The sequence below is a fragment of the Tursiops truncatus genome, chromosome X, assembly GCF_011762595.2.
Source record: "Tursiops truncatus isolate mTurTru1 chromosome X, mTurTru1.mat.Y, whole genome shotgun sequence".
NCBI lineage: Eukaryota > Metazoa > Chordata > Mammalia > Artiodactyla > Delphinidae > Tursiops > Tursiops truncatus.
In genome coordinates, this window is record NC_047055.1 from 78,100,547 (window position 1) to 78,125,650 (window position 25,104).

The 25,104-nt window shown below is 39.8% G+C and overlaps 1 protein-coding gene across 4 annotated transcripts in view; it reads left to right on the forward strand.

Annotated features, from left to right (window-relative positions):
• Positions 1-25,104, forward strand: part of KIF4A (kinesin family member 4A) — a 127,116-nt gene that overhangs the window by 54,346 nt on the left and 47,666 nt on the right. For all 4 annotated transcript variants that reach the window (XR_004524376.2, XM_019949067.3, XM_033849104.2 and 1 more), the window contains exons 10-15: positions 3,918-3,979; positions 16,788-16,920; positions 18,625-18,683; positions 18,794-18,899; positions 23,493-23,549; positions 24,732-24,917. Coding sequence is in view for 3 of the 4 variants with exons in the window: in XM_019949067.3 (XP_019804626.1) it covers positions 3,918-3,979; positions 16,788-16,920; positions 18,625-18,683; positions 18,794-18,899; positions 23,493-23,549; positions 24,732-24,917 (603 nt within the window). In the remaining variant the exon portion in view is untranslated. The remainder of the gene's footprint in view (positions 1-3,917; positions 3,980-16,787; positions 16,921-18,624; positions 18,684-18,793; positions 18,900-23,492; positions 23,550-24,731; positions 24,918-25,104) is intronic.

Below are 25,104 nucleotides of genomic sequence, written 5' to 3' on the forward strand. Positions count from 1 at the left end.
ACATTAAACACACAATCATACCAACATATCATTATAAACTGGGATAGTGTGCTATAGGGCACTGTGAAAGTATGGAACAGGATCTTCTGTTAAATATCTAATCTGAGAAGGCTTCCCTGAAGTAGTTACATATGAGCTGAGATCTGAGGGACTGAGTAGGAATCATCTATGCAGAAAAGAAAGAAGGGGATTCCAGGAAGAAGAAATAGCATGTGTAGCAAAGTATGATGGGAAACAGCATTGACACTGCAGCCAGGCTGCCTGGGTTCAAATCCTGGCTCTATACCTCACTAGCTATTTACCCAGGGCAAGTTCTCTGTGCCTCAGTTTCCCTATCTGTAAAATGGAAATAATAATAGTACCTGCTTCATAGGGTTTTTGTGAGGGTTAACTGAGTTAATACATGTAAAGCATTTAGAACAGTGCCAGGCATATAGCATGTCTGCAAAGATCTTGAGTTAGGAATACAGTGCATTTGAAGAACTCAGAATGCCAGTGTGGCTAGAGTGGAGAGAGCAAGGAAAGGGTGTTCCAGTCTGAGACTAGAGAAGAAGCAGAGGCCTAATCAACGCCTCATGTACTACGTTAAAAATGATTTTAAGCAAGGTGGCAACATTGATCATTTCCACTTTTAAAAAATGGTATGGCTGCTGTGTGGAAGTGGATTATAGTGGAGCAAAAGTAGACTCATAGAGACCACTTAAGAAGTTACTGCAGTAGTCCAGAGAGAGAAATGGCTTAGAAAGTGATAGAAAGAAGTGACCAGTGGATTAGATAAGGGGGTGAGGGTATGACATCCAGCTTTCTGGCATGTGAAACTGCATATTCACTGACCTAGAGTATACTGAAGAAGGACCAGGTTTGGGATAGCAGAAAACTAGGCAGAAATATTAAGTAGATATTTGAATATAAAGGTTCTAAATTCAGAAAAACTAAGGGGATCTAATAATAGTAATACTCAGCTCCCTGGGCTGATTTGAGGATTAAACAGGATATTATGTCTAAACCATCTTGCGTAGTGTCTGGCTCCAGGGACTAGACTCAGGCCTCAAAGAAGCTCCCTTCCTTTCAGATTTCCTGTCTCACCTTGACATTCATATATGATTATGGTTCAAAAAAAAACCCTTTTATATTCATTATTTAATTTTATCATCATAATAAGCCAGTGAACGCAGCAGATATCTTTATTCCCATTTTAAGACACTGGGGTCTAAGAAATGAATATAGGTGGTTCAGGGCAGGCTGATGGAGGAACCAGGTCTCCTGATATCCTGCCCTTGACTTTTCCCACTGTCTCTCCAAGATGGAGCAGTAGTGGCTTATCAAAGAACAGAGAAAGCTCTTCTCCCTGCAGTGGTATAGTAACTCTGATAAGCCTTACTTGCAGGTTGCAAGGGAGAGATAGCTGGATTGGAGGGAACAACGCCCCCCTACCAGCAGTTCCTTCACTGATGGCCAGCAAATCCCCCCTAAGCTTTCTGCCTGAAGGCTCCTTTTCATAAAATGGAGATAAAATACCAGTTTCTCCCTATCAAACAGCCTTGTTCCCTGTAAATGCTTTAGAAATCTATGTGGACCAAGTGAAATCACATGTGTTGTCATGCTTTGGAAATAATGATGTGACAATAAATGTAAAATACTAGTGATATTGCATTAAAAAAAGGGTTCTAAATTCAGAAAGATCTGTGTTTGAGATAAATTTGGGAGTCACCAGTTTATAGATGGTAATTGAAACCATAGTCAGAGATGAGACTTTAAGGAGAGAATAGAAAGTGAGTGAGCTTTGAGGAACTTTATCATTTAAAGGACAGTTGGATCAAAGATGAACTAAGAGACTTAGAAGATCAGCTTGAAGAATAGAAGGAAAAGCAAGAAAGAGTGGCATCTGGTAACCCAAATGCTACCAAACAGTCAAATAAAATGAAGACTGAAAAATGCCCATGGGATGTAGTGACATGCCGATCATTGGTGACATTATCAAGAGTTATTTCAGCGGAATGTTGTGGGCACGAATCAGGTTAGAATAGGTTAAAGAGCAAGTGAGAGAAGAGCAAAAGGAAATGGAGGCAGTGGGTGTAGACTATTCTGTCAAACTTTGTGAAGGAGAGAAATTGGGCAAAAGAGATAGGAAGTGGGATTGGGAAAGGTGCTTTTGTTTTGTTTTGTTTTAAGATGGGAGAGACTTGAACATGTTTTAATCTTAGTAGGAAGGATTCTGTAAAAAGGGAGAAGTCAAAGATATAGAAGAGAGAATGGATAACAAATAGAATAAGATTTTTTTTTAATTTATTTACTTATTTATTTATTTGGCTGCACCGGGTCTTAGTTGCGACACGTGGAATATTTTAGTTGTGGCATTCAGGCTTTTAGTTGTGTCATGTGGGATCTAGTTCCCTGACCAGGAATTGAACCTGGGCCCCTTGCAATGGGAGCATGGAGTCTTAACCACTGGACCACCAGGGAAGTCCCCAGAATAGGATTTATCAGAAGGCAAGAAGACTTGGGATCCAAAGCTCAAGCAGAGCAGCTCCTCTTTTATCATAAGAGGGAATGGAGAGGTTGATTGCACATTCACTCTGGTTTAAGATCCGTCTCCACGAAGCCTCCTTTGGACTATTTTGGGATTTCATTAATTTGCTTCTTCTCAGAACCTTAAAGTACTTAACTATACTTGATGACTAGTATCTTCTGTCTTGTGTTATTTCTTAAATTTTCAGGCCTTAGTCTTGTCTTCATCAACTAGATTGTAAACTGGATAATAAACCACAAGAGTTTATTCTTGTATCCACCCCCCACATTGCGTAGCCCAGTGCTAAGTTTGATTTTTTAAATTATTTATTTATTTATTTATTTATTTATTTTTGGCTGTGTTGGGTCTTTGTTGCTGCGAGCAGGCTTTCTCTAGTTGTGGTGAGCAGGGGCTACTCTTCATTGTGGCATGCAGGCTTCTCATCACGGTGGCTTCTCTTGTTGCAGAACATGGGCTCTAGGCGCACGGGTTTCCGTAGTTGTGGCACACAGGCTCAGTAGTTGTGGCTTGCAGGCTCTCGAGCACAGGCTCAGTAGTTGTGGCACATGGTCTTAGCTGCTCCGTAGCATGTGGGGTCCTCTCGGACCAGGGCTCGAACCCGTGGCCCCTGCACTTGCAGGCAGATTCTTAACCACTGCGCCCCCAGGGAAGTCCCTAAGTTTGATTTTTTTAAAAAAGTAGGTTCTCTGGAACTTCCCTGGTGGTCCAGTGGGTAAGACTCTGTGCTCCCAATGCAGGGGGCCCGGGTTCAATCCCTGGTCAGGGAACTAGATCCCACGTGCCTGCCACAACTAAGAAGTCGGTGTGCTGCAACTAAACATGCCACAGCGAAGATCCCATGTGCCGCAGCTAAGACCTGGTGCAGCCAAAATAAGTAAATATTTTAAAAAATAATAATAATAAAAATAAATTAAAAAAAATAGATTCTCAATAAAAACTCATGAAGATGCTTAGGTAAAAGAGACAACTCATCTTCTAAGTACTAGTTATTCATGTAATGCTGATTGTCCTTTTATCATTGAATCATCAACCATGTTGCTTTCTGTAATACCTTTAGATTTCATAGGTATCAAGTAAGATTACCCGACTACTAATCATGGTAATTTTGCTGATAAGGGATAAGTAACTTTTTTTTTTTTTTTGCGGTACGCGGGCCTCTCACTGCTGTGGCCTCTCCCGTTGTGGAGCACAGGCTCTGGACGCGCAGGCTCAGCGGCCATGGCCCACGGGCCCAGCCGCTCCGCGGCATTTGGGATCCTCCCAACCGGGGCATGAACCCGTGTCCCCTGCATCGGCAGGCGGACTCCCAACCACTGCGCCACCAGGGAAGCCCAATAAGTAACTTTTGATTGGTAACTAGCTGACTATTTTTCTTTGCCTGTTCCAGGTACAACAGCTACAGGTCTTGTTGCTGCAAGCCCATGGAGGTACCCTGCCTGGATCTATAAAGTAAGAGTCATAGACTAATTTTAAATGTATATTCTAACAGAGCCTTTTTCTCCTTATGATTGTTTTCCCCTGATAGTCTAAAGTTTCTGGTAGCACTTGGTGTCAAGGTAGGGAACTTAACAAACTTGCTGTCTATTTAGGACTAGCTAGTTAGCTTTGAGACAACCTGGTATAATAGAAAGAGCATAGGTTCTGGCCTCAGAAATTTATTAATTGGAATTCTACTATGAGGAAGAGCTGTCTCTCCCCTCCCACCATTTATTTATTTCATTATGTATTTATAGCCATATAGACTCATGGGTATTTATTTTATTCTATGCATTAACATCCAATACTAGCATTATGTTTTATTGCTTGTTTTATTTGTTGTTTCTGCTTTGTCCACTAGGAGCTCCTTCAGGGTGGCTGTTGTATTCTTTAACATGCTATCAAGTTTTTAAGCATTTCTACCAGATGCTCCACACCCGTCTTCTATTTTCCCTGCCCCAATTCTGGAATCAACCATATGTCCAAGGAGCCCTGGGTTTTCTTTTTTTAATTGGAAAATGGTGTTTAGAAACCAGATCTGGGTGCTAGGTGTGCTCATTGTTACTGAGAAGTCATTACTTCTAGGCCCTCTCAGTGAGTAGAGCTAGGAAATATCTGTATGTATAGTAACCCACACATATATCTATATTTTTATGTCTACCTAACTGTGTATATATTAAAAACCATGATTTTAGACTGATACATCTGATTCCAGTCCAACACTACAAGGCTTATTCTAATCCTCCCGCTCTCCTTATTTATAACTTCTTTCTCCAGCAGTGAAAAACCAGCTCTCATTATCTGCATTCTATTTACTTACTTGTTCAGTTCTAGTATACACGTAAAATAATTTTGGAATTGCTAGCCCATACCCCTGTGAGAAACACTTTTAGGAACTAGATTACAGCATATATGTATAATTCTTTTGTCTTTAGGCTTAGAATATCCAGGCAAGATATTGTTTCCCAGAGTTACTGTTTGTATTCCATTGTGGGTTCCCACTACATCTTGCTTGGTTAGTTTTAATTGTTTGTTTATATTTTGGGTATATGAAGTGTATGTGAAACATTATCGTGGTCTAAGAGTCAGAGTTTTACAAAAAGATATACTCAGAGCAGAGAAATGCAAATCAAAACCAAAATGAGATATCACCATACACCTGTCAGGATGGCTACTATCAAAAACAAAAAATAACAAAAAGTAACAAATGTTGGAAAGGATATGAGGAGGATGTGGAGAAATTAAATTAGAACCTTTGTGCACTGTTGAAAGGATTCTAAAATGGTGTAACTGCTATGGAAAACAGTATGGAGGTTCCTCAGAAAATTAAAAATAGAACTACCATATGATCCAGCAATCACACTTCTGGGTATATATCCGAAAGAATCGAAAACAGGGTCTCAAAGAGATATTTGCATACCCATGTTCATAACAGCACTATTCATAATAGCTAAGAGGGATTTCCCTGGTGGTTCACTGGTTAAGAATCTGCCTTCCAATGCAGGAGACGTGGGTTCGATCACTGGTAGGGGAACTAAGATCCCACATGCTGTGGGGCAACTAAGCCTGCACACTCTGGGGCCTGCATGCCACAGCTAGAGAGCCCGTGCGCAGCAGCTGCTGAGTCTCCCCGCACTCTGGAGCCCACACGCCTCAACCAGAGACAAGCCCGCACACCACAACAAAGAGCCCACGTGCTGCAACGAAAGATCCCGCATGCCACAACTAAGACCTGATGCAGCCAAATAAGTAAATAAAGATTTTTTTTAAAGTAGCTAACAGCTTCCCTTGTGGCACAGTGGTTAAGAATCCGCCTGCCAATGCAGGGCACATGGGTTCATGCCCTGGTCCAGGAAGATCCCACATGCCGTGGAGCAACTAAGCCCGTGCGCCACAACTACTGTGCCTGTGCTCTAGAGCCTGCGCGCCACAACTACTGAGCCCGCATACCGCAACTACTGAAGCCCGTGCGCCTAGAGCCCATGCTCCACAACAAGAGAAGCCACCACAATGAGAAGGCTGCGCACCGCAATGAAGAGTAGCCCCTGCTTGCTGCAACTAAAGAAAGCCTGCATGCAGCAATGAAGACCCAATGGAGCCAAAAATAAATAAATAAATAATAAATTTATTAAAAAAAAAAAGAATATAGGAAGGGCTTAAACACCTTCCTATATTCTATAAAAACTAACTAAATAAATAAATAAAAAGTAGCTAAGAAGCAGAAGCAATACAGATGTCCATCAGTGTATGAATGGATAAATAAAATGTGGTATATACATACAACAGAATATTATTCAGCCTTAAAAAGGAAGGAAATCCTATCACATGTTACAACATGAATGAAACTTGAGGGCGTTATGTAAGTGAAATAAGCCAGTCACAAAAAGACAAATACTGTATGATTCCACTTATATAAGGAATTTAAAGTACTTGAATTCATAGAAATGGAAACTAGCATGGTGGTTACCAGGGGCTAGGGGAGGGGGAAAAAGGGAGTTGTTATTTAATGGGTATATAATTTGAGTTTTACAAGATGAAAAAGTTCTGGAGATCTATTTCACAGCAATGTAAATATACTTAATGCTACTCAACTGTACACTTAAAAATGGTTAGGACGGTAAGTTTCATGTTATATGTTTTTTACCACAATTTTTTTAATGTAAATTTATTTATTTATTTTTTCCTGCATTGGGTCTTCATGGCTGCATGTGGGCTTTCTCTAGTTGCTGCAAGCGGGGGCTACTCTTCCTTGCGTTGTGTGGGCTTCTCATTGCGGTGGCTTCTCTTGTTGTGGAGCACGGGCTCTAGGTGCGGGGGCTTCAGTAGTTGTGGCATGCGGGCTCAGTAGTTGTGGCTCACGGGCTCTAGAGCACAAGCTCAGGAGTTGTGGCGCACCGGCTTAGTTCCTCCACGGCATGTGGGAATATTCCCAGACCAGGGATCAAACCCATGTCCCTTGCATTGGCCGGCGTATTTTTAACCACTGTGCCAACAGGGAAGTCCCCACAATTTTTAAGAAAAAAAAACCTACAAGAGAACTAGAAGAAAATATAGGCAAAGTTCTGTGTGCACATAGGTGAAGGTAAAGAGCATTAGAAGCAGTGGCACAAAACTAAAATAATAGACTGGGGTGTGTGTGTGGAGAGTTGTTGTATAATGGGTATGGAATTTCAGTTTTACAAGGTGAAAAACTTTTGGAGATCCATTGCACAACAATGTGAATATACTTAACACTGTTGAACTGTACACTTAAAATTTACTGGTTAAGATGGTAAATTTTATGTTATGCTTTTTACCACAATATTTTTAAAATTTTATTGTATTTATTTTTTTAAACAGCAGGTTCTTATTAGTCATCAATTTTATACACATCAGTGTATACATGTCAATCCCAATCACCCAATACAGCACACCACCATCCCCACCCCACCACGGTTTTCCCCCGTTGGTGTCCATACGTCTGTTGTCCACATCTGTGTCTCTATTTCTGCCTTGCAAACGGGTTCATCTGTACCATTTTTCTAGATTCCACGTATATGCGTTAATATACGATATTTGTTTTTCTCTTTCTGACTTACTTCACTCTGTATGACAGTCTCTAGGTCCGTCCATGTCTCTACAAGTTACCCAATGTCATTCCTTTTTATGGCTGAGTAATATTCCATTGTATATATGTGCCACATCTTCTTTATCCATTCATCTGTCGATGGGCATTTAGGTTGCTTCCATGACCTGGCTATTGTAAATAGTGCTGCAGTGAACATTGGGGTGCATGTGTCTTTTTGAATTATGGTTTTCTCTGGGTATATGCCCAGTAGTAAGATTGCTGGATCATATGGTAATTCTATTTTTAGTTTTTTAAGGAACCTCCATTACTGTTCTCCATAGTGGCTGTATCAATTTACATCCCCACCAACAGTGCAAGAGGGTTCCCATTTCTCCACCCCCTTTCCAGCATTTGTTGTTTGTAGAGTTCCTGATAATGCCCATTCTAACTGGTGTGAGGTGATACCTCGTTGTAATTTTGACTTGCATTTCTCTGATGATAAGTGATGTTGAGCAGCTTTTCATGTGCCTTTTGGCCATCTGTATGTCTTATTTGGAGAAATGCCTACTTAGGTCTTCTGCCCATGTTTTGATAGGGTTGTTAGTTTTTTTTTAATATTGAGCTTCATGAGCTGTTTATATATTTTGGAGATTAATCCTTTGTCCATTGATTCATTCACAAATATTTTCTCCCATTCTGAGGGTTGTCTTTTCCTCTCATTTATAGTTTCCTTTGCTGTGCAAAAGCTTTTAAGTTTCATTAGGCCCTGTTTGTTTGTTTGTTTTTGTTTTTATTTTCATTACTCTAGGAAATGGGTCAAAAAAGATCTTGCTGTGATTTATGTCAAAGAGTGTTCTTCCTGTGTTTTCGTCTAAGAGTTTTATAGTGTCAGGTCTTACATTTAGGTCTTTAATCCACTTTGAGTTTATTTTTGTGTATGGTGTTAAGGAGTGTTCTAATTTCATTCTTTTACATATAGCTGTTCGGTTTTCCCAGCACTGCTTATTGAAGAGACTGTCTTTTCTCCATTGTATATCCTTGCCTCCTTTGTCATAGATTAGTTGACCATAGGTGCGTGGGTTTATCACTGGGCTTTCTATCCTGTTCCACTGATCTGTATTTCTGTTTTTGTGCCAGTACCATATTGTCTTGATTACTGTAAATTTGTAGTATAGTCTGAAGTCGGGGGGTCTGATTCCTCCAGCTCCAGTTTTTTTCCCTCAAGACTTCTTTGGCTATTCGGGGTCTTTTGTGTTTCCATATAAATTGTGAAATTTTTTGTTCTAGTTCTGTGAGAAATGCCAGTGGTAGTTTGATAGGGATTGCAATGAATCTGTAGATTGCTTTGAGTAGTAGAGTCATTTTCACAATATTGATTCTTCCAATCCAAGAACATGGTATATCTCTCCATCTGTTTGTGTTGTCTTTGATTTCTTTCATCAGTCTCTTATAGTTTTCTTAATACAGGTCTTTTACCTCCTTAGGTAGGTTGATTCCTAGGTATTTTATTCTTTTTGTTGCAATGGTTGGTGAATGGGATTGTTTCCTTAATTTCTCTTTCTGATCTTTCGTTGTTAGTGTATAGGAATGCAAGGGATTTCTGTGCATTAATTTTATATCGTGCAACTTTACCAAATTCATTGATTAGCTCTAGTAGTTTTATGGTGGCATCTTTAGGATACTCTATGTATAGTATCTTGTCACCTGCAAACAGTGACAGTTTTACTTCTTCTTTTCCAATTTGTATTCCTTTTTTTTCTTTTTCTTCTCTGATTGCCATGGCTAGGACTTTTGAAACTATGTTGAATAATAGTGGCGAGAGTGGACATCCTTGTCTTGTTCCTGATCTTAGAGGAAATGCTTTCAGTTTTTCAGCATTGAGAATGTTTGCTGTGGGTTTGTCGTATATGGCCTTTATTATGTTGAGGTAAGTTCCCTCTAGGCCCACTCTCTGGAGAGTTTTTATGATAAATGGGTGTTGAATTTTGTCAAAGCTTTCTCTGCATCTATTGAGATGATCAAATGGTTTTTATTCTTCAATTTGTTAATATGGTGTATCACATTGATTGATTTGGTATATTGAAGAATCCTTGCATCCTGGGATAAATCCCCCTTGGTCATGGTGTATGATCCTTTTAATTTGTTGTTGGATTCTGTCTGCTAGTATTTTGTTGAGGATTTTTGCATCTATCTTCATCAGTGATATTGGTCTGTAATTGTCTTTCTTTGTGACATCTTTGTCTGGCTTTGGTATCAGGCTGTTGGTGGCCTCATAGAATGAGTTTCAGAGTCTTCCTTCCTCTGCAGTTTTTTCGAAGAGTTCGGGAGGGGTAGGTGTTAGCTCTTCTCTAAATGTTTGATAGAATTCACCTGTGAAGCCATCTGGTCCTAGACTTTTGTTTGTTGGAAGATTTTTAATCACAGTTTCAATTTTATTACTTGTGATTGGTCTGTTCATACTTTCTATTTCTTCCTGGTTCAGTCTCAGAAGGTTATACCTTTCTAAGAATTTGGCCATTTCTTCCAGGTTGTCCATTTTATTGGCATAGAGTTGCTTGCAGTAGTCTCTTATGATGCTTTGTATTTCTGTGGTGTCTGTTGTAACTTCTCCTTTTTCATTTCTAATTTTATTGATTTGAGTCCTCTCCCTCTTTTTCTTGATGAGTCTGGCTAAAGGTTTATCAATTTGTTTATCTTCTCAAAGAATCAGCTTTTAGTTTTATTGATCTTTGCTATTGTTTTCTTTGTTTCTATTTCATTTATTTCTGCTCTGAGCTTTATGATTTCTTTCCTTCTACTAACTTTGGGTTTTGTTTTCTATTTCTCTAGTTCCTTTAGGTGTAATGTTAGATTGATTATTTGACATTTTTCTTGTTTCTTCAGGTAGGATTGTATTGCTATAAACTTCCCTCTTAAAACAGCTTTTGCTGCATCCCATAGGTTTTGGATTGTTGTGTTTTCATTGTCATTTGTCTCTAGGTATTTTTTGATTTCCTCTTTTATTTCTTCAGTGATCTCTTGGTTATGTAGTAATGTATTGTTTAGCCTCCATGTGTTTGTGTTTTTTACCTTTTTTCTCTGTAATTTATTTCTAATATGATTTCAGTTTTCTTAAATTTACCAAGGCTTGATTTGTGACCCAAGATGTGCTTTATCCTGGAAAATGTTCCATGTGCAATTGAGAAGAAAGTGTAGTCTGCTGTTTTCGGATGGAATGTCCTGTAAATATCAATTAAATCTATCTGGTTTATTGTGTCATTTAAAGCTTGTGTTTCCTTATTAATTTTCATTTTGGTTGATTTGTCAATTGGTGAAAGTGGGGTGTTAAAGTCCCCTACTATTATTGTGTTACTGTCGATTTCCCCTTTTATGACTGTTAGCATTTGCCTTATGTATTGAGGTGCTCCTATGTTGCGTGCATAAATATTTACACTTGTTATATCTTCTTGGATCGATCCCTTGAACATTATGTAGCGTCCTTCTTTGTCTCTTGTAATAGTCTTTATTTTAAAGTCTATTTTGTCTGATATGAGAATTGCTACTCCAGCTTTCTTTTGGTTTCCATTTTCATCGAATATCTTTTTCCATCCCCTCACTTTCAGTCTGTATGTGTCCCTAGGTCTGAAGGTGGTCTCTTGGAGACAGCATATTTACGGGTCTTCCTTTTGCATCCATTCTGCCAGTCTATGTCTTTTGGTTGGAGCATTTAATCCATTTATATTTAAGGTGATTATTGATATGTATGTTCCTATTACCATCTTCTTAATTGTTTTGTGTCTGTTATTGTAGGTCTTTTCCTTCTCTTGTGGTTCGTGCCTAGAGATGTTCCTTTAGGATTTGCTGTAAAGCTGGTTTGGTGATGCTGAATTCTCTTAGCTTTTGCTTGTCTGTAAAGGTTTTAATTTCTCTGTCGAATCTGAATGAAATCCTTGCTGGGTAGAGTAATCTTGGTTGTAGTTTTTTCCCTTTCATCACTTTAAATATGTCCTGCCACTCCCTTCTGGCTTGCAGAGTTTCTGCTGAAGGATCAGCTGGTAACCTTATGGGGATTCCCTTGTATGTTATTTGTTTCTTTTCCCTTGCTGCTTTTAATGTTTTTTCTTTTTATTTAATATTTGATAGTTTGATTAATATGTGCCTTGGCATGTTTCTCATTGGATTTTTCCTCTATGGGACTCTCTACGCTTCCTGGACTTGATTGACTATTTCCTTTCCCATATTAGGGAAGTTTTCAACTATAATCTCTTCAAATATTTTCTCAATCCCTTTCTTTTTCTCTTCTTCTTCTGGGACCCCTATAATTTGAATGTTGGTACGTTTAATGTTATCCCAGCGGTCTCTAAGACTGTCCTCAATTCTTTTCATTCTTTTTTCTTTATTCTGCTCTGTGGTAGTTATTTACACTATTTTATCTTCCAGGTCACTTATCTGTTCTTCTACCTCAGTTATTCTGCTATTGATTCCTTCTAGAAATTTTTTTAAAATATAAATTTATTTATTTTTGGCTGCCCTGAGTCTTCGTTGCTGCACACGGGCTTTCTGTAGTTGTGGCGAGCAGGGGTTACTCTTTGTTGCGGTGCGCAGGCTTCTCATTGCAGTGTCTTCTCTTGTTGCGGAACACAGGCCCTAGGTGCACGGGCTTCAGTAGTTGTGGTGCGCAGGCTCAGTAGTTGTGGCTCATGGGCTCTAGAGCTCATGCTCAGCAGTTGTGGCGCACGGGTTTAATTGCTCCGCAGCATGTGGGATCTTCCCAGACCAGGGCTCGAACCTGTGTCCCCTGCCTTGGCAGGTGGATTCTTAACCACTGCACCATCAGGGAAGCCCCTAGAGAATTTTTAATTTCATTTTTTGTGTTGTTCGTCATCGTTTGTTTGCTCTTTAGTTCTTCTACGTCCTCGTTAAACGTTTCTTGTATTTTCTCCATTCTGTTTCCATGATTTTGGATCATCTTTACTATCCTTACTCTGAATTCTTTTTCAGGTAGACTGTCTTTTTCCTCTTCATTTGTTTGGTCTGGTGGGTTTTTACCTTGCTCCTTCATCTGCTGCTTGCTTCTCTGTCTTCTCATTTTGCTTAACTTACTGTGTTTGGGGTTTTTTTGCAGGCTGCCGGTTTGTAGTTCCCGTTGTTTTTGGTGTCTGCCCCCAGTGGTTAAGGTTTGTTCAGTGGGTTGTGTAGGTTTCCTGGTGGAAGGAACTGGTGCCTGTGTTCTGGTGGATGAGGTTGGATCTTGTCTTTCTGATGGGCAGGACTGCATCTTGTGGTGTGTTTTGGAGTGTCTGTGAACTTAGTATGATTTTAGGCAACCTCTCTGCTAATGGGTGGGGTTGTGTTCCTGTCTTGCTAGTTGTTTGGCATGGGGTATCCAGCACTGGAGCTTGCTGGTTGTTGAGTGGAGCTGGGTCTTAGCATTGAGACAGAGATCTCTTGGAGAGCTCGTGCCAATTGATATTACGAGGTCTCTGGTGGTCCAGTGTCCTGAACTCAGCTCTCCCACCTCAGAGGCTCAGGCCTGACACCCAGCCGGAGCACCCAGACCCTGTCAGCCACACGGCTGGAGTGCCTTTAGATTTGGGGAAGCTGGCCTGCAGTGGCTCTCCTTCTGCACTGCACATTAGAATCAGCTGCTCCTTCCTTGTTTTGCCCCTAAGGCAGTGTTCCACAGGGAAAAACACTGGCCTTGAAAATAGTCACAGCTCTGAGATGACCTTTTTTTTCCCCTTTGTGCTTAGTTGGGATTCACTTGCTCACAGGGGCCATGTGCAGAGGCCTCTCACCTGGCTCTTCTGACTGGAGTTCCTAGTGCAGAATGGCTGCCACCAACACCTCAGCTCAGGCAGGCCAAAAAATTACTCTTTATGTAGTAAAAAGTTTATCCATCATTTTTTTATTGCCTCCAGCTTTTTTAGCCTCTAGATTTATTGAGATATAATTTACATACCATTAAATTAACTAATTTTAAGTGTACAATTCAATGGTTTTTAGTAAACTTACAGAGTTGTACAACTATCACCACAATCCAATTTTGGAACATTTCCGTCACCCCAGAAAGATCCCTTGTGCCCATTTGCACTCACTCCTGTTCCCACTCCCAGCCCCAGGCAATCACTAATCTGCTGTCTTTTTCTACACAATTTGCCTATTGTGGACATTTCATGTATGTGGAATCTTACAGTATGTGGACTTTTTGTCTGGCTTCTTTCATCTATAATGTTTCTGAGATTATCAGTACTTCATTCCTTTTCATTGCTAAATAGTATTCCGTTGTCTGGATATACCACATTTTGTCTATCCATTTACCAGTTCATGGACTTTTGGGTTGTTTCAACTTTGTGAATATTATGAATTATGCTTCCATGAATATTCACTTGCAAGTTTTTGTATGGACATATGTTTTTTATTGGGTAGATACCTAGAAGTGGAATTTCTGGGTCATATGTTTAACTTTTAAAGAAACTGCCAAACTTTTCCAAAGTCGCTACACTGTTTACATTCTCCTCATGTTTCTGGATTTTGCTTCATAGTTAAGAAGCTTTCTCTATGCCAAGATTAAAGAGGAAATCACCCATGTTTTCTTCTAGTACTTGTGTTGGTTTTATTTTTTACATTTCATTTTTCCATTTGGAGTTTATACTTGTGTTTGGTGTGGACCTATTTTCTTTTAATATCCTTATTTTCAATAACTCAATCATTTTTTCTGATTATAAAAGTGATACCTTGCTTCTTATAGAACATTTAGAAAAGTATAAAGAATAAATCTTAAAATTTGTCATAGTTTTATCTCCCAGAAATGACTGCCCTTCTCTTTGTAACTCTCCCTCTTTGGGTCATTTAATCTTGGTTTCCTGATAATATTTTTTAAATGTTGGATAAAGGAACTGAGGAAAGCTTGGATCTCTTAAAGGGTCTCCTAAAGACCTGTTCTAGTATAGCCAGTTTAGAAGCAATTGACCCATCTTTTCTTTCAATTTAGCCAGACCTGTTTCATGTAAGACAAGACTAATGAAAACCATTCCAGACTTCCAACTACCTAGAATATCCTATAGGATATAGTTTTAGCTACAAAAGTAACAGATTCTAAGAAACAGTTGATGAATGAAACAATGTAACTCAATTGTTCAATGTTTTACAGAGAAATAAAGATGCTACTTTTCTCAAAAATGTATATTTATATCTTTAGAGACATTTCTTAAGGCTTTTTACAAAATGTACAGTTTATATACATGATTTTTTTTTTGCTTTTTTCCTTAGGTTATATTCTTTTCTTTGTGAATGTGTGTCATTGAAGCTTTTGTATAGATTTTCTGCACGTGTTTGTCAATTTTCACATGCTCAACTGAGGAATCCTACTAGCATTGGCAATTAAATAGCATCTGAAAGAGGAAACATTGGTTTACATTGTATTTTCCCCGGTTTAGAGAAACCTTGGAAATTTTTAGAGGAAAAAAACTATTGAGTTAAAAGTATCATTACTTTGGAGCTTGTCAACTTGCATGAACGATGCATGGAAGTTTTCAGTTTAATAACAATAAAGAAATCAGAGCAATCTAAACTAACACTAAATTTACTCATAGTTTATTTTTATAATCCACAATTGAACATTCCTTCATAAGAGTTCTAGTAAATTCTCAAGAGTGTAATGAAACCCTATGGTGTGGCCTTGCTCTTAACTTTTGATAAAGAACATGCTAAGATCTTCTATAAGACTTCATGGAAATCTTAAACTGGGTGAGAGGGCATCTATTCCTGAAATCCTTTTCTGTCCTTTCTTGAGATTGAGAACAGCTGTTCCCTGTCCTTTTTTTCTCTTTATTATATCCTTGACAACTATTCATTTTCCCCTTCCGTTTCCTTCAGATCAAATCTTCATGTTTCTTCTGATCTTTTTTTGCCAGTCCTATTTTCTAGTCTTTTGAGCAATTAATCCCAGTGGATTACAAAAAAAGCAAATCAAAACTGCTTCTTATTGATCTGTTTCAGTAGTCTGGAACTGATAGGAAGTAATCTGCATAAATGCCAAACGTTCTTTGAAGCTATTTCTGTCCCTTCCACTCCTATTTGAAATGAATACTATTGTTGCCACCACCCACTCTAAGCCATTAAAAATTGATAGACAAATGAACAGGAGGCTGTGGGTCATCAGTTTGAAGGGAGGCAAGCATTTAGAAGGGAGCACTTGTTTATGGAGAGTTGTGAAATGTGTTCTTAGTGGCCACAGGTCATCATTTCAACTTTTTCACTCCTTAAATGCTATTTCCCTAACTTTACAGCAAATAGGTAATTGACTTATGTTGATTAGCTTAAATTTTGACCCTTAGCAGTGTCACTTCTACCTCCCCCATACCTCTTCCTTCTCTAGTTCCCTAATCTTTAATGAGGGATTGAGAATGAGAAGCGGGAGAGAACATGTATCTTAGCTATTAGTTAGCCTTTACTTCTTACCTACATAGCATAAATAGAAAGATCTTAAACCAAGATCCTAAACCTAGAGGTTAGTCATTCTTGTTGCAACCATTTCTTGCTCTGAATTATTACCTTCCTCCAAACCATTAATTTAAAGTAGTTCAGGCATACATTTTTATTTATCCAATATAGTACCTGGCTGGAAGTATACATTGGAATGAACGCTTTTTCTAGACTTCTGGGGGGTAATTTTAAACCAATCCCACCCTAAGGCCTATGGGATATATATTTTTATCCACCTTTGATATAACTGTTATCAATCGGGAACTTTTCTTTTCTTTTTTTTTTTGGCTGCATTGGGTCTTCACTGCTGTGCATGGGCTTTTCTCTAGTTGTGGCAAGCGAGGGCTACTGTTCATTGCAGTGCATGGGCCTCTCATTGCGGTGGCTTCTCTTGTTGCGGAGCACGGGCTCTAGGCATGCAGGCTTCAGTAGTTGCAGCACACAGCCTCAGTAGTTGCGTCACACAGACCCTAAAGTACACGAGCTTCAGTAGTTGCAGTGCGTGGGCTCAGTAGTTGTGGCACGTGGGCTCTAGGACATGCAGGCTTCAGTAGTTGTGGCACGTGGGCTCAGCAGTTGTGGCTCGCAGGCTCTAGAGTGCAGACTCAGTAGTTGTGGCACATTGGCTTAGTTGCTCCGCGGCATGTGGGATCTTCCCGGACCAGGGATCGAACTCGCGTCCCCTGCATTGGCAGGCATATTCTTAACCACTGTGCTACCAGGGAAGTCCACAAGTACTTTTCTAATATGTTACTTTCTTTGTCTTAGTGTGGAACCATCAGAGAATCTACAATCCCTAATGGAGAAGAATCAGTCACTGGTAGAGGAGAATGAAAAATTAAGTCGTGGTCTAAGTGAGGCTGCTGGTCAGACAGCCCAGATGTTGGAGAGGATCATTTTGGTGAGGCTTCAAGACTAAACTACTACCAGTCTGGACATTTACTAACTTTAATTTCTGAAATACTTAACATGCTTCTCATTATGAGAGACAAGTTACATGGAAAGAAATGAATTAATATTACCGTATCCTCCCTGAAGCCCCCTCCAGGGAAAATCCAAGAACGTTTGATCAAACATACAGAAAAATTGAAAGACTTATACCGTGAACACATATATATCTACCACAAAGAATCTACATGAAGCCCATTTTAAAATGGATTTGTTCTAAAATATCAGAGAGGAAAGAACCAGGTCCTTCTGTCACCTTAAGTTCTGCCTAATCATCCATAATACCAAGTAATTCTCCTCACTAAGATTTTAGTTCCTTTCTATCTCCCTTCCCGTAATGTCACATTTCATATCCCATCCTAACAGCTGCCATGGAGAGAGAAAACATCTGGAAAATTAATTTTAACTCCTTTTACATATGGTTAATTTTCAAATAGTGGATCACTATGTAACTGACTACACCAGTTCTGTGTCCTACTACATGTGTGATAGTACCCTCCTGGATCAGTGTGTGCGGGCTCTGTCACTAACATTGTTCTACTAGTCTAAATACAACTCAATATTTGATAGCACAGCGATTGCCAGAAGTAAAAATGAGTTTCCACCAAAATGTAACTGACCATCTGTAATTTATACACCTTCACGAATCAGTGTACTCCAGTCAAGGAAGAGTAACCTGCTTAAAGATTTCTTTAAAGGGGGCCAAATCCTAGGTCCATTGTAATGTCCATTACTAGCAGAAGGGTGAAAATGGGATCTAGGGGATTTTTTTATATACAGGTTTCTATCTCCAGTGCTACATTTTATGTCTTTGAAGTAACTCTAGAAGCTGTGCTTCACATGTGAGTGTGGCTCACATAACAGACAGTACTTGTTATTCTAGCCGTGTACCCATCTGACCTTTATAAGGTTGTTACAATGGCTGCCCAATAGGTTTATTGTTTGATGTCTTGTCAGAACTTCATAACGAGCACAACAGTTTTGTCCTATATAAACTGTCCTTCCCAAATCTGTTGCAGCATCTAGCATGTTACAGATACTGTGACTGAAATAAAATGGAAAATATCAGTAACCCTTCCCAAAATGTAGCTGCCTCTCTGCCATTTCTTCTTCTCTGCCATCATTCTTATGCCTCATCTTTTTCTTGCTTTCTTTTGCTAAAACTAGTCTACCATATAACATAGTGTAACTTGAAAAAACCCTCAGCTCATATTCAATGTGAGGCCCTTTTATGTTTTAAATGTCCTTATGGTGGGGCTAGGGAACAGTGTAGTGTAGGAGGCAGTTTTAAAGCAAGTGGGTTTTTTGCAAACAGCAGGGCGTAGCATGCCAGGAAGTATTGCTTTTTCCCCCAGTTGCAAAGTTCTCTATGGAACTAAGGCTTCACGCTCCACCCTATAGTCTGAGCTTCATGGCAAGCATAAGACCCAGCTGCTTGGATGCTATTTTTAGTAGCTCATGTTGACTGAAGGGCTAATTTCCATGACTGTTAAAAAACACATTTCTTGCTAAATAACCAAAGTCCACTAAATCCTCTATTACAGCAAAGGAGTTAGCCTCTCTACCTAGGTTTTAATCCATAGGAGCAGAAGAGAGGGCCTAATTAGGTGAGGCTGTCAGGCAGTGCCACTGATGATCTCCTGGGTCTTTGTTGCAGACAGAACAAGCGAATGAAAAAATGAACGCCAAGCTAGAAGAGCTCAGGAAGCATGCAGCGTAAGTTTCCTACCAGATGTTTGTGACCTATACCACCTTAGTACATAATCACGGACCCACTGGCCTTTGCAGTATGATTAACCCTTGGGTTCCTTTGCTTGAATTTTCAGCTGCAAAGTGGATCTTCAAAAGCTAGTGGAGACTTTGGAAGACCAAGAATTAAAAGAAAATGTAGAGATGATTCGTAACCTGCAGCAAGTGATTACCCAGCTATCGGTAAGCCAAGTAGGGACAGTGTAAACAGGCATATTGCTTTCGTTTGTTTCTCTTGATGCATATAAACATGTCTAACTCTGCACCTTTTGCTGAAACAACTAGATTGTGAGCTGTTTGAGGACAAAGATCATGGATCATTGGATATGACCTGAATATTGAATTAGTTAAATCAAAACCACTCATAGATTACACGTGCAGTGGCACATTAATATTTCAGTATTCTAATCAAACACTGGAAGCAGCAACACTGGTGCAAAATTGCCTGGGTAGCATGAGCAGCAGTCATTGATTTGCTGTCTTTTCGGTGTAGGCTAACTTAGTAAGAGGCCTTATACCATACCCCAATTTTAAATAAGCTGGGTTCTGACAGATAGCATAGAGCCTCCAGGGAATACCGTAGCTCTCTTTTATAACCAGTAATAAATTAGTTTGAACGATCATTCCACTATAAGTTCACATTTTTATTTATAGAACTAGTATAGTAGTTGTGGGTGGGTTTTGTTGGGAGGGTGGTTGTTTGTTGTTTTTCCCAGAAGAAACATTCTTACAGTCCTACCATCCTAAAAGCCTCTTTTTATTTTTGGTGTTCCTTCTCTATCCTAGTACTTAAGCATAGATATTTTTTTGAAAAATTGAAATCATATTATGTTATGGGGTCATGGTTGGTAAAGGGGTTACGGTTTGTTTTGTTCCATCTATACCCTCTTGTTTATTATTCTGAAGCAGTAATGTGTATGTAAGTGCCTGGTAGTAATTCCTAGGTCTGAAACAGAGGTTTCAATTTTACCAGAACAGTGATTGATTCTCTACCCCGGGTCTTGCCCAGTGTTTTCTAGAGTTGTCAAAAGGTTATCACAAAATCATCCACATCTCTATTTTACTCTTAAAGAGTCAGTGAAAAAAATACCATACAATATTGTAAGGGAAATGGTTAGGATGGCCAGTTCAAGAAATTAAATGAGTAAACTTCCAAAAGACTAGAAAGCAGTGTTTTAGAATAAGTAGTACTGTACAAAATTATTACAGGTAGTCCAAGATGACAGTTCATTTTCCTAACAAACAGGCCATAGTAATTGAGAATCTGAGCTCCAAAGCCAGACAAACCCTGGTTTGAATCCCATTCTGCTACTCACTAGCTGTGTAACCTTGCTAAGTACTATATTGATATTGAAAGAAAATAATCCAAGTGACTCAAATCGAGGTTAAAGGCATTATTCAGCTGATGTACTCAGGGATCACCTGAACTCCAAAAAACTCCCCGAGTTGAAATAGGATTGGAGTTTCATACAGTGAGAAGGGAGGGGTGTGATTCCTTGTGGTTTGTCTCAGTTGGCAGTTTTTGTTGTTAATTGCTGTGGATCTTTTGGTTGGAGGATGCTCCAGTTTTCATGCTTCTTGCTCAAGAACACTGGTGCAATCCCATCCTGCTAAATGTCCAATTATTTTCAAGAGTTGTTCTTGCAAGCCTTGGTGTTTGTCAGTTTGCCAAGGTTCACAGGTGGGAGAGGTGGCAAAAAACCCTCTCTCATGTCTGTTTTAATCCTCTTACATTAGCAGTATGAGCAAAGTGTGGTGGGAGCCCAAAGGAAGGGGTGATTAACTGCCTAGAAAATTCAGGAAGAAAAAACTGGGTCCTAAAAAATGAATAGGACTTTGCCACACAGACAGAGGGGAAAGGACGATCTATATAGAGGAAAAGGTATATGCAAAAGCAAAGAGGTATGAATGTTTAGAACATGGTAAGAACTTCATTGTGGCTGAAGTATAGAATGTGTGCTAGAGAATGGCTATCCACAAGGTTAAATTTCACCATCTGTAATCGAGGTGAAGCATCTTATATATGAAAACTTTGTGTGAACTGCCTCAGAATTGAGATAATCTAGACTGCAGAACCCTACTGGAGCCAAATCTTATAAGATCAGAAAAGAGTAATCCAAGGCACCATTGTTCGTGGCCACCACACTGATCTTAAAGGATTCCACACCACCTCTTTGAGTCACATGGGAAAGATGAAGAAGGAAACTAATGGAACCAAGTTAACAATATAAGAGAAGGCATATCTTCAGTGAGGATCTGGCAGTATGACTGGTGCCTGGCATGACTGTGGAGGAAGTTGCTAGTGGTGGCTGGCTCAGAGGAACTCTAGAGAATTGCTGTGTCTGTCACTAAAATTCACTTGGCATGCGTAGCAGGAGGGTGCTAAAGATTGCCACAAGCTGATAAAGTCCCTGGCTTCCATCCACCATCATGGTCAGGTAGAGTAAACCCTTTTACCCTGGGCTCCTGCTGGACTCTTGAATCAGAGTTCTCTGTGTCTATTGTTTGGAGACCCTCCCAGCTACATATTTTTTTGGAAATACACAACAATGTATCCTGTGGCTTTTACTGAGACTCACTACAGTGAAAGCAGAATGTTTTAAATGTAAGTGCTTGTGCCCTTCATTCTGGATTAAAACTATTTTTATTACAAGTGATGGTTGAACACCCTCTTTTCAGTTATGAAGGCAACCATTGTTCCTGGACCTTTCTCCTAGGGCTTTAAGTGCTAAACTGTACTATTTCTTCCTTTAAAATATAATTCAGGCAAACCTTGTTGCAGTTACCTGTGAGGAAATTCATGCAGTCCTTTCAGTTCCCACAAAATCAAATTTTTTTTGTTTTTACCCCTTTCTCCAAGACCAGTTCCATAAAAAGCTTTTTGCATGCCCAGTAATGCTATTGCCTACAGCCCACAAGCCCAAACTTCATTTTGGAGGGTATTACTGGTTAATGTAGCTCAACGTACCTGTTCCCGTAGTAGTCCTGTTCCCCTGACCATCACCTTCAGCAAATCATGTCTTTTTATTACAAGAGGTTCTCAGTAGCCTTAGAATGAGGGAGAAAGGCTGTTAGATTGAAATAAATCCTATTGTTATATATTTACATTTAGGATTATAAAGGCATAAACCTGCCATGTTCATGTAGAACGTGTCACCAAAGCTTAAACCTTAGCATTGTGAAATTTCACTGGGCCAAAAGGTAAACCCACAGTAACAACATGTCTTCTTCAGGGCATGTTGAATCGGATCTACCTGGATCCTGACCCTCTGGAAGGTCCTAGAAAAAGTCTCCAAAAGCCAGTGTCATAGGCCCTACTAGTCTAGGATAGGTCTATAGTCCTTTTACTGAGACTTACTGGGAGGGAGAAAAGGGTAACCATTAACCTATAATACATTGAAGTGCTCTGTTTTTTAAGAAGGATTTAGTATGTCCTGCCCTTGGAGAATCACCAGTAGTGTAAATCATGATGAGAAAGGATGTAGGAATACTGGGGCTTCCTTTGAATTCTCTTTGGGTCTCACTGGTTAGGAATTTCTGGGCAGAATAAGGGAAATGCTTTACAAACAGCATTTACTAAGGGCCTTTTTTTTTTTTTTTTTTTTTTTTTTTTTGCCACACTGTGTGGCATGCGGGATCTTAGTTCCCCGACCAGAGATCGAACCCGTGCCCCCTGCACTGGGAGCATGGAGTCTTAACCACTGGACCACCAGGGAAGTTCCATTAAGGGCCTCTTTCACTTCTTGCCTTAAAGGTACTAAGATTCAAGTTTCAACAACTATGTAATGTTTCACTGGGCTGGTGCCGGGACTCCCTGTGCTAACCCTAAATTCTTTCCTTGCTATTGAGCCAATAGCTCTTTCATCTATGACCTTAATCATATGACATCCTGGAAATAATCCTTTCTTCCCAGGGCTTTTCCGAATCACTTAAACAGAAGTGGTAATCTTTATGTTGCAATGCCAAATAAAGCCTAAATTCCAGTGGGGAGAACAGAGCTTGCTCATATGAGAGCCTATAAATAAATTAGTCCTAATAAGTGGTTTTAGGTTTCCCTTTTAGGTGGTTGTTGTTCTAATGCTCAAGAAAGGAATGTACCCTTCCCTGGGAGGGAATCAGTGCTTACCCTTTCCCTTCAACTAACCACTACCTCGAGTAGCTGCATATGATTGGTTCCTATGTATATGAGGGACAGAGTCTGAAGTGTGTCTGACTTAATGAGCACATTTTTCTGGGGCATTCACCTGTGGCGTTTATTTCCTTGTAGAGTGGGCTCTTGCTACCTTGACTGGATATAAGATAAAAATCAAAAATAATCCTTTATCCTATTCACTTTTCTGCTGCATTGCCTTTATTTGCTATGTCTGGTCTTAGGATGGTATGTCCATGAGAACTGGCTAGACCTGTACATTATAGAGGTAGACTTAGTGGTAAAAAACAGAAAAAGAAAGGGTAGAGTCTATAAAGTGGATTGAACTTTGGCCTGCTGGAATGGCTGTTTCACTCTAGCCCAGTGAACTCTGGCAGAGCAGGAGAGGTGCAATAAATATGTCAGTGGCCACATGACCCTATTTTTACGAAGACTGCACAATCAACCTTTATACAAAAGACAGACCCTTGAGAAATAGGAAGTGGAAACATGGTTGTTGGGGTATATGTGACTACAGAATTGGTCCAACACCTTAAATGGTCTCTATATACACTTGAAAACAACTAAATAACCCATATAAAACCCACTAGTAAGCTCCTAAACTGAGATATCATTTCTCATTGCAGGATGAAACTGTTGCTTGTATGGCTGCAGCTATTGATACTGCAGTGGAACCAGAAGCGGTAAGTAATTGGCCCCTTTGTGTAGAACCAGGAGCTTTAACTGTGCCATTTCTTATGATTTATCACTCACCTGAGGAAGAGACTCCCTGATTGCTACCATCCTCCATAGAATGCCTTGGAAATCCAGAAATCTTGAGTGTAAAACTCAGTTAACTATAAAATCCCTAACTTGGATAGTATCTCTCTCTAATAGTATAACTGCTAAGCAAAGCTTCTCAGGGTTGCCACTTTCCATATTTGCAGTCTGGCTTACTGATTTCTTATTAGATGCTAGTATTCTGCATCAACTGTCTAGCACATTAAGACAAAGAAGGAAACAAATTAGGAAATTATGGCAAAGTCAAAAAAGCATTAGAGAAGAAATGGAAGAAAATTTTTTCTCAACATACGTTTCTGTGGATGCAGTGGTTAAGGGCTAAAAGAACCAAGGAAAATATTTTGAGCATTCAAGTTGCAAGAATAGATAAAATGTGTTAGATATTGGCTGATGGCTATAGAGCAGAGTCAGAATGAAAGGATGGACAGTGGTTTGCTTGAGACAGCTTTTTCTCCCTAAAACAAATATATGTTGGTATTTTTTATATTCTGAAAGAAGAAAGATAGGAGGTAAATCAGGTGCCAGAGGTCAGCTCTGTGAGAATAAATGAAGCCTCTTCTCCATTTCCACCATTACCAAAGTGCCATTTCCAGAGCCCTCTCTCCTCTAATAAGGTGAAAGTAAGAAGTGTTGGCCAGGGCTTCCCTGGTGGCGCAGTGGTTGAGAGTCCGCCTACCGATGCAGGGGACACAGATTTGTGCCCCAGTCTGGGAAGATCCCACATGCCGCGGAGCGGCTAGGCCCATGAGCCATGGCCGCTAAGCCTGCACGTCCGGAGCCAGTGCTCCGCAACGGGAGAGGCCACAACAGTGAGAGGCCCGAAACTTGGTTCACTCTAAAAGAATCAGTTAAAGGATATAAGAAATAAGGTTCTTGTGAGAGCAGAGAAATAGGTTAGCTCAATTTACTTCTGATGTTTAAAGCAAATGTTTGAGAAGCTACAGTTTTAAAAGAACAGAGGTACTTAAAAAAAAAAGAACAGAGGTACTGATAATGGAGAAGTGGCTGTGAGACTTGATGAAACAGTGCCTAAGGAACTCCAATTGCTTTTTCCTCTCACAAATCATTATACTGCTCTTTTCCAGCAAGTGGAAATCAGTCCAGGGAGCAGCAGGTCTTCTGATGGTTTCACCACTCAGCATGCTCTACGTCAAGCTCAGATGTCTAAGGAGCTGGTTGAGTTGAATAAAGCCCTTGCACTGAAAGAGGCCCTAGCCAAGAAAATGACTCAGAATGACAGCCAACTACAGCCTATCGAGTTCCAGTACCAGGTACAATATTTACTAGGGCACGTAATGTTCATGTCTACCATCTCTCTTTAGTAGTATGGGAAGAAAGCAGGCACACCGTTTTTGATGATGACAAGGCAACATAATGTGCATAGTACAACTGGAGTTGTACTGCTGGTTAAAAAAAGGATACATTCGGGCTTCCCTGGTGGCGCAGTGGTTGGGAGTC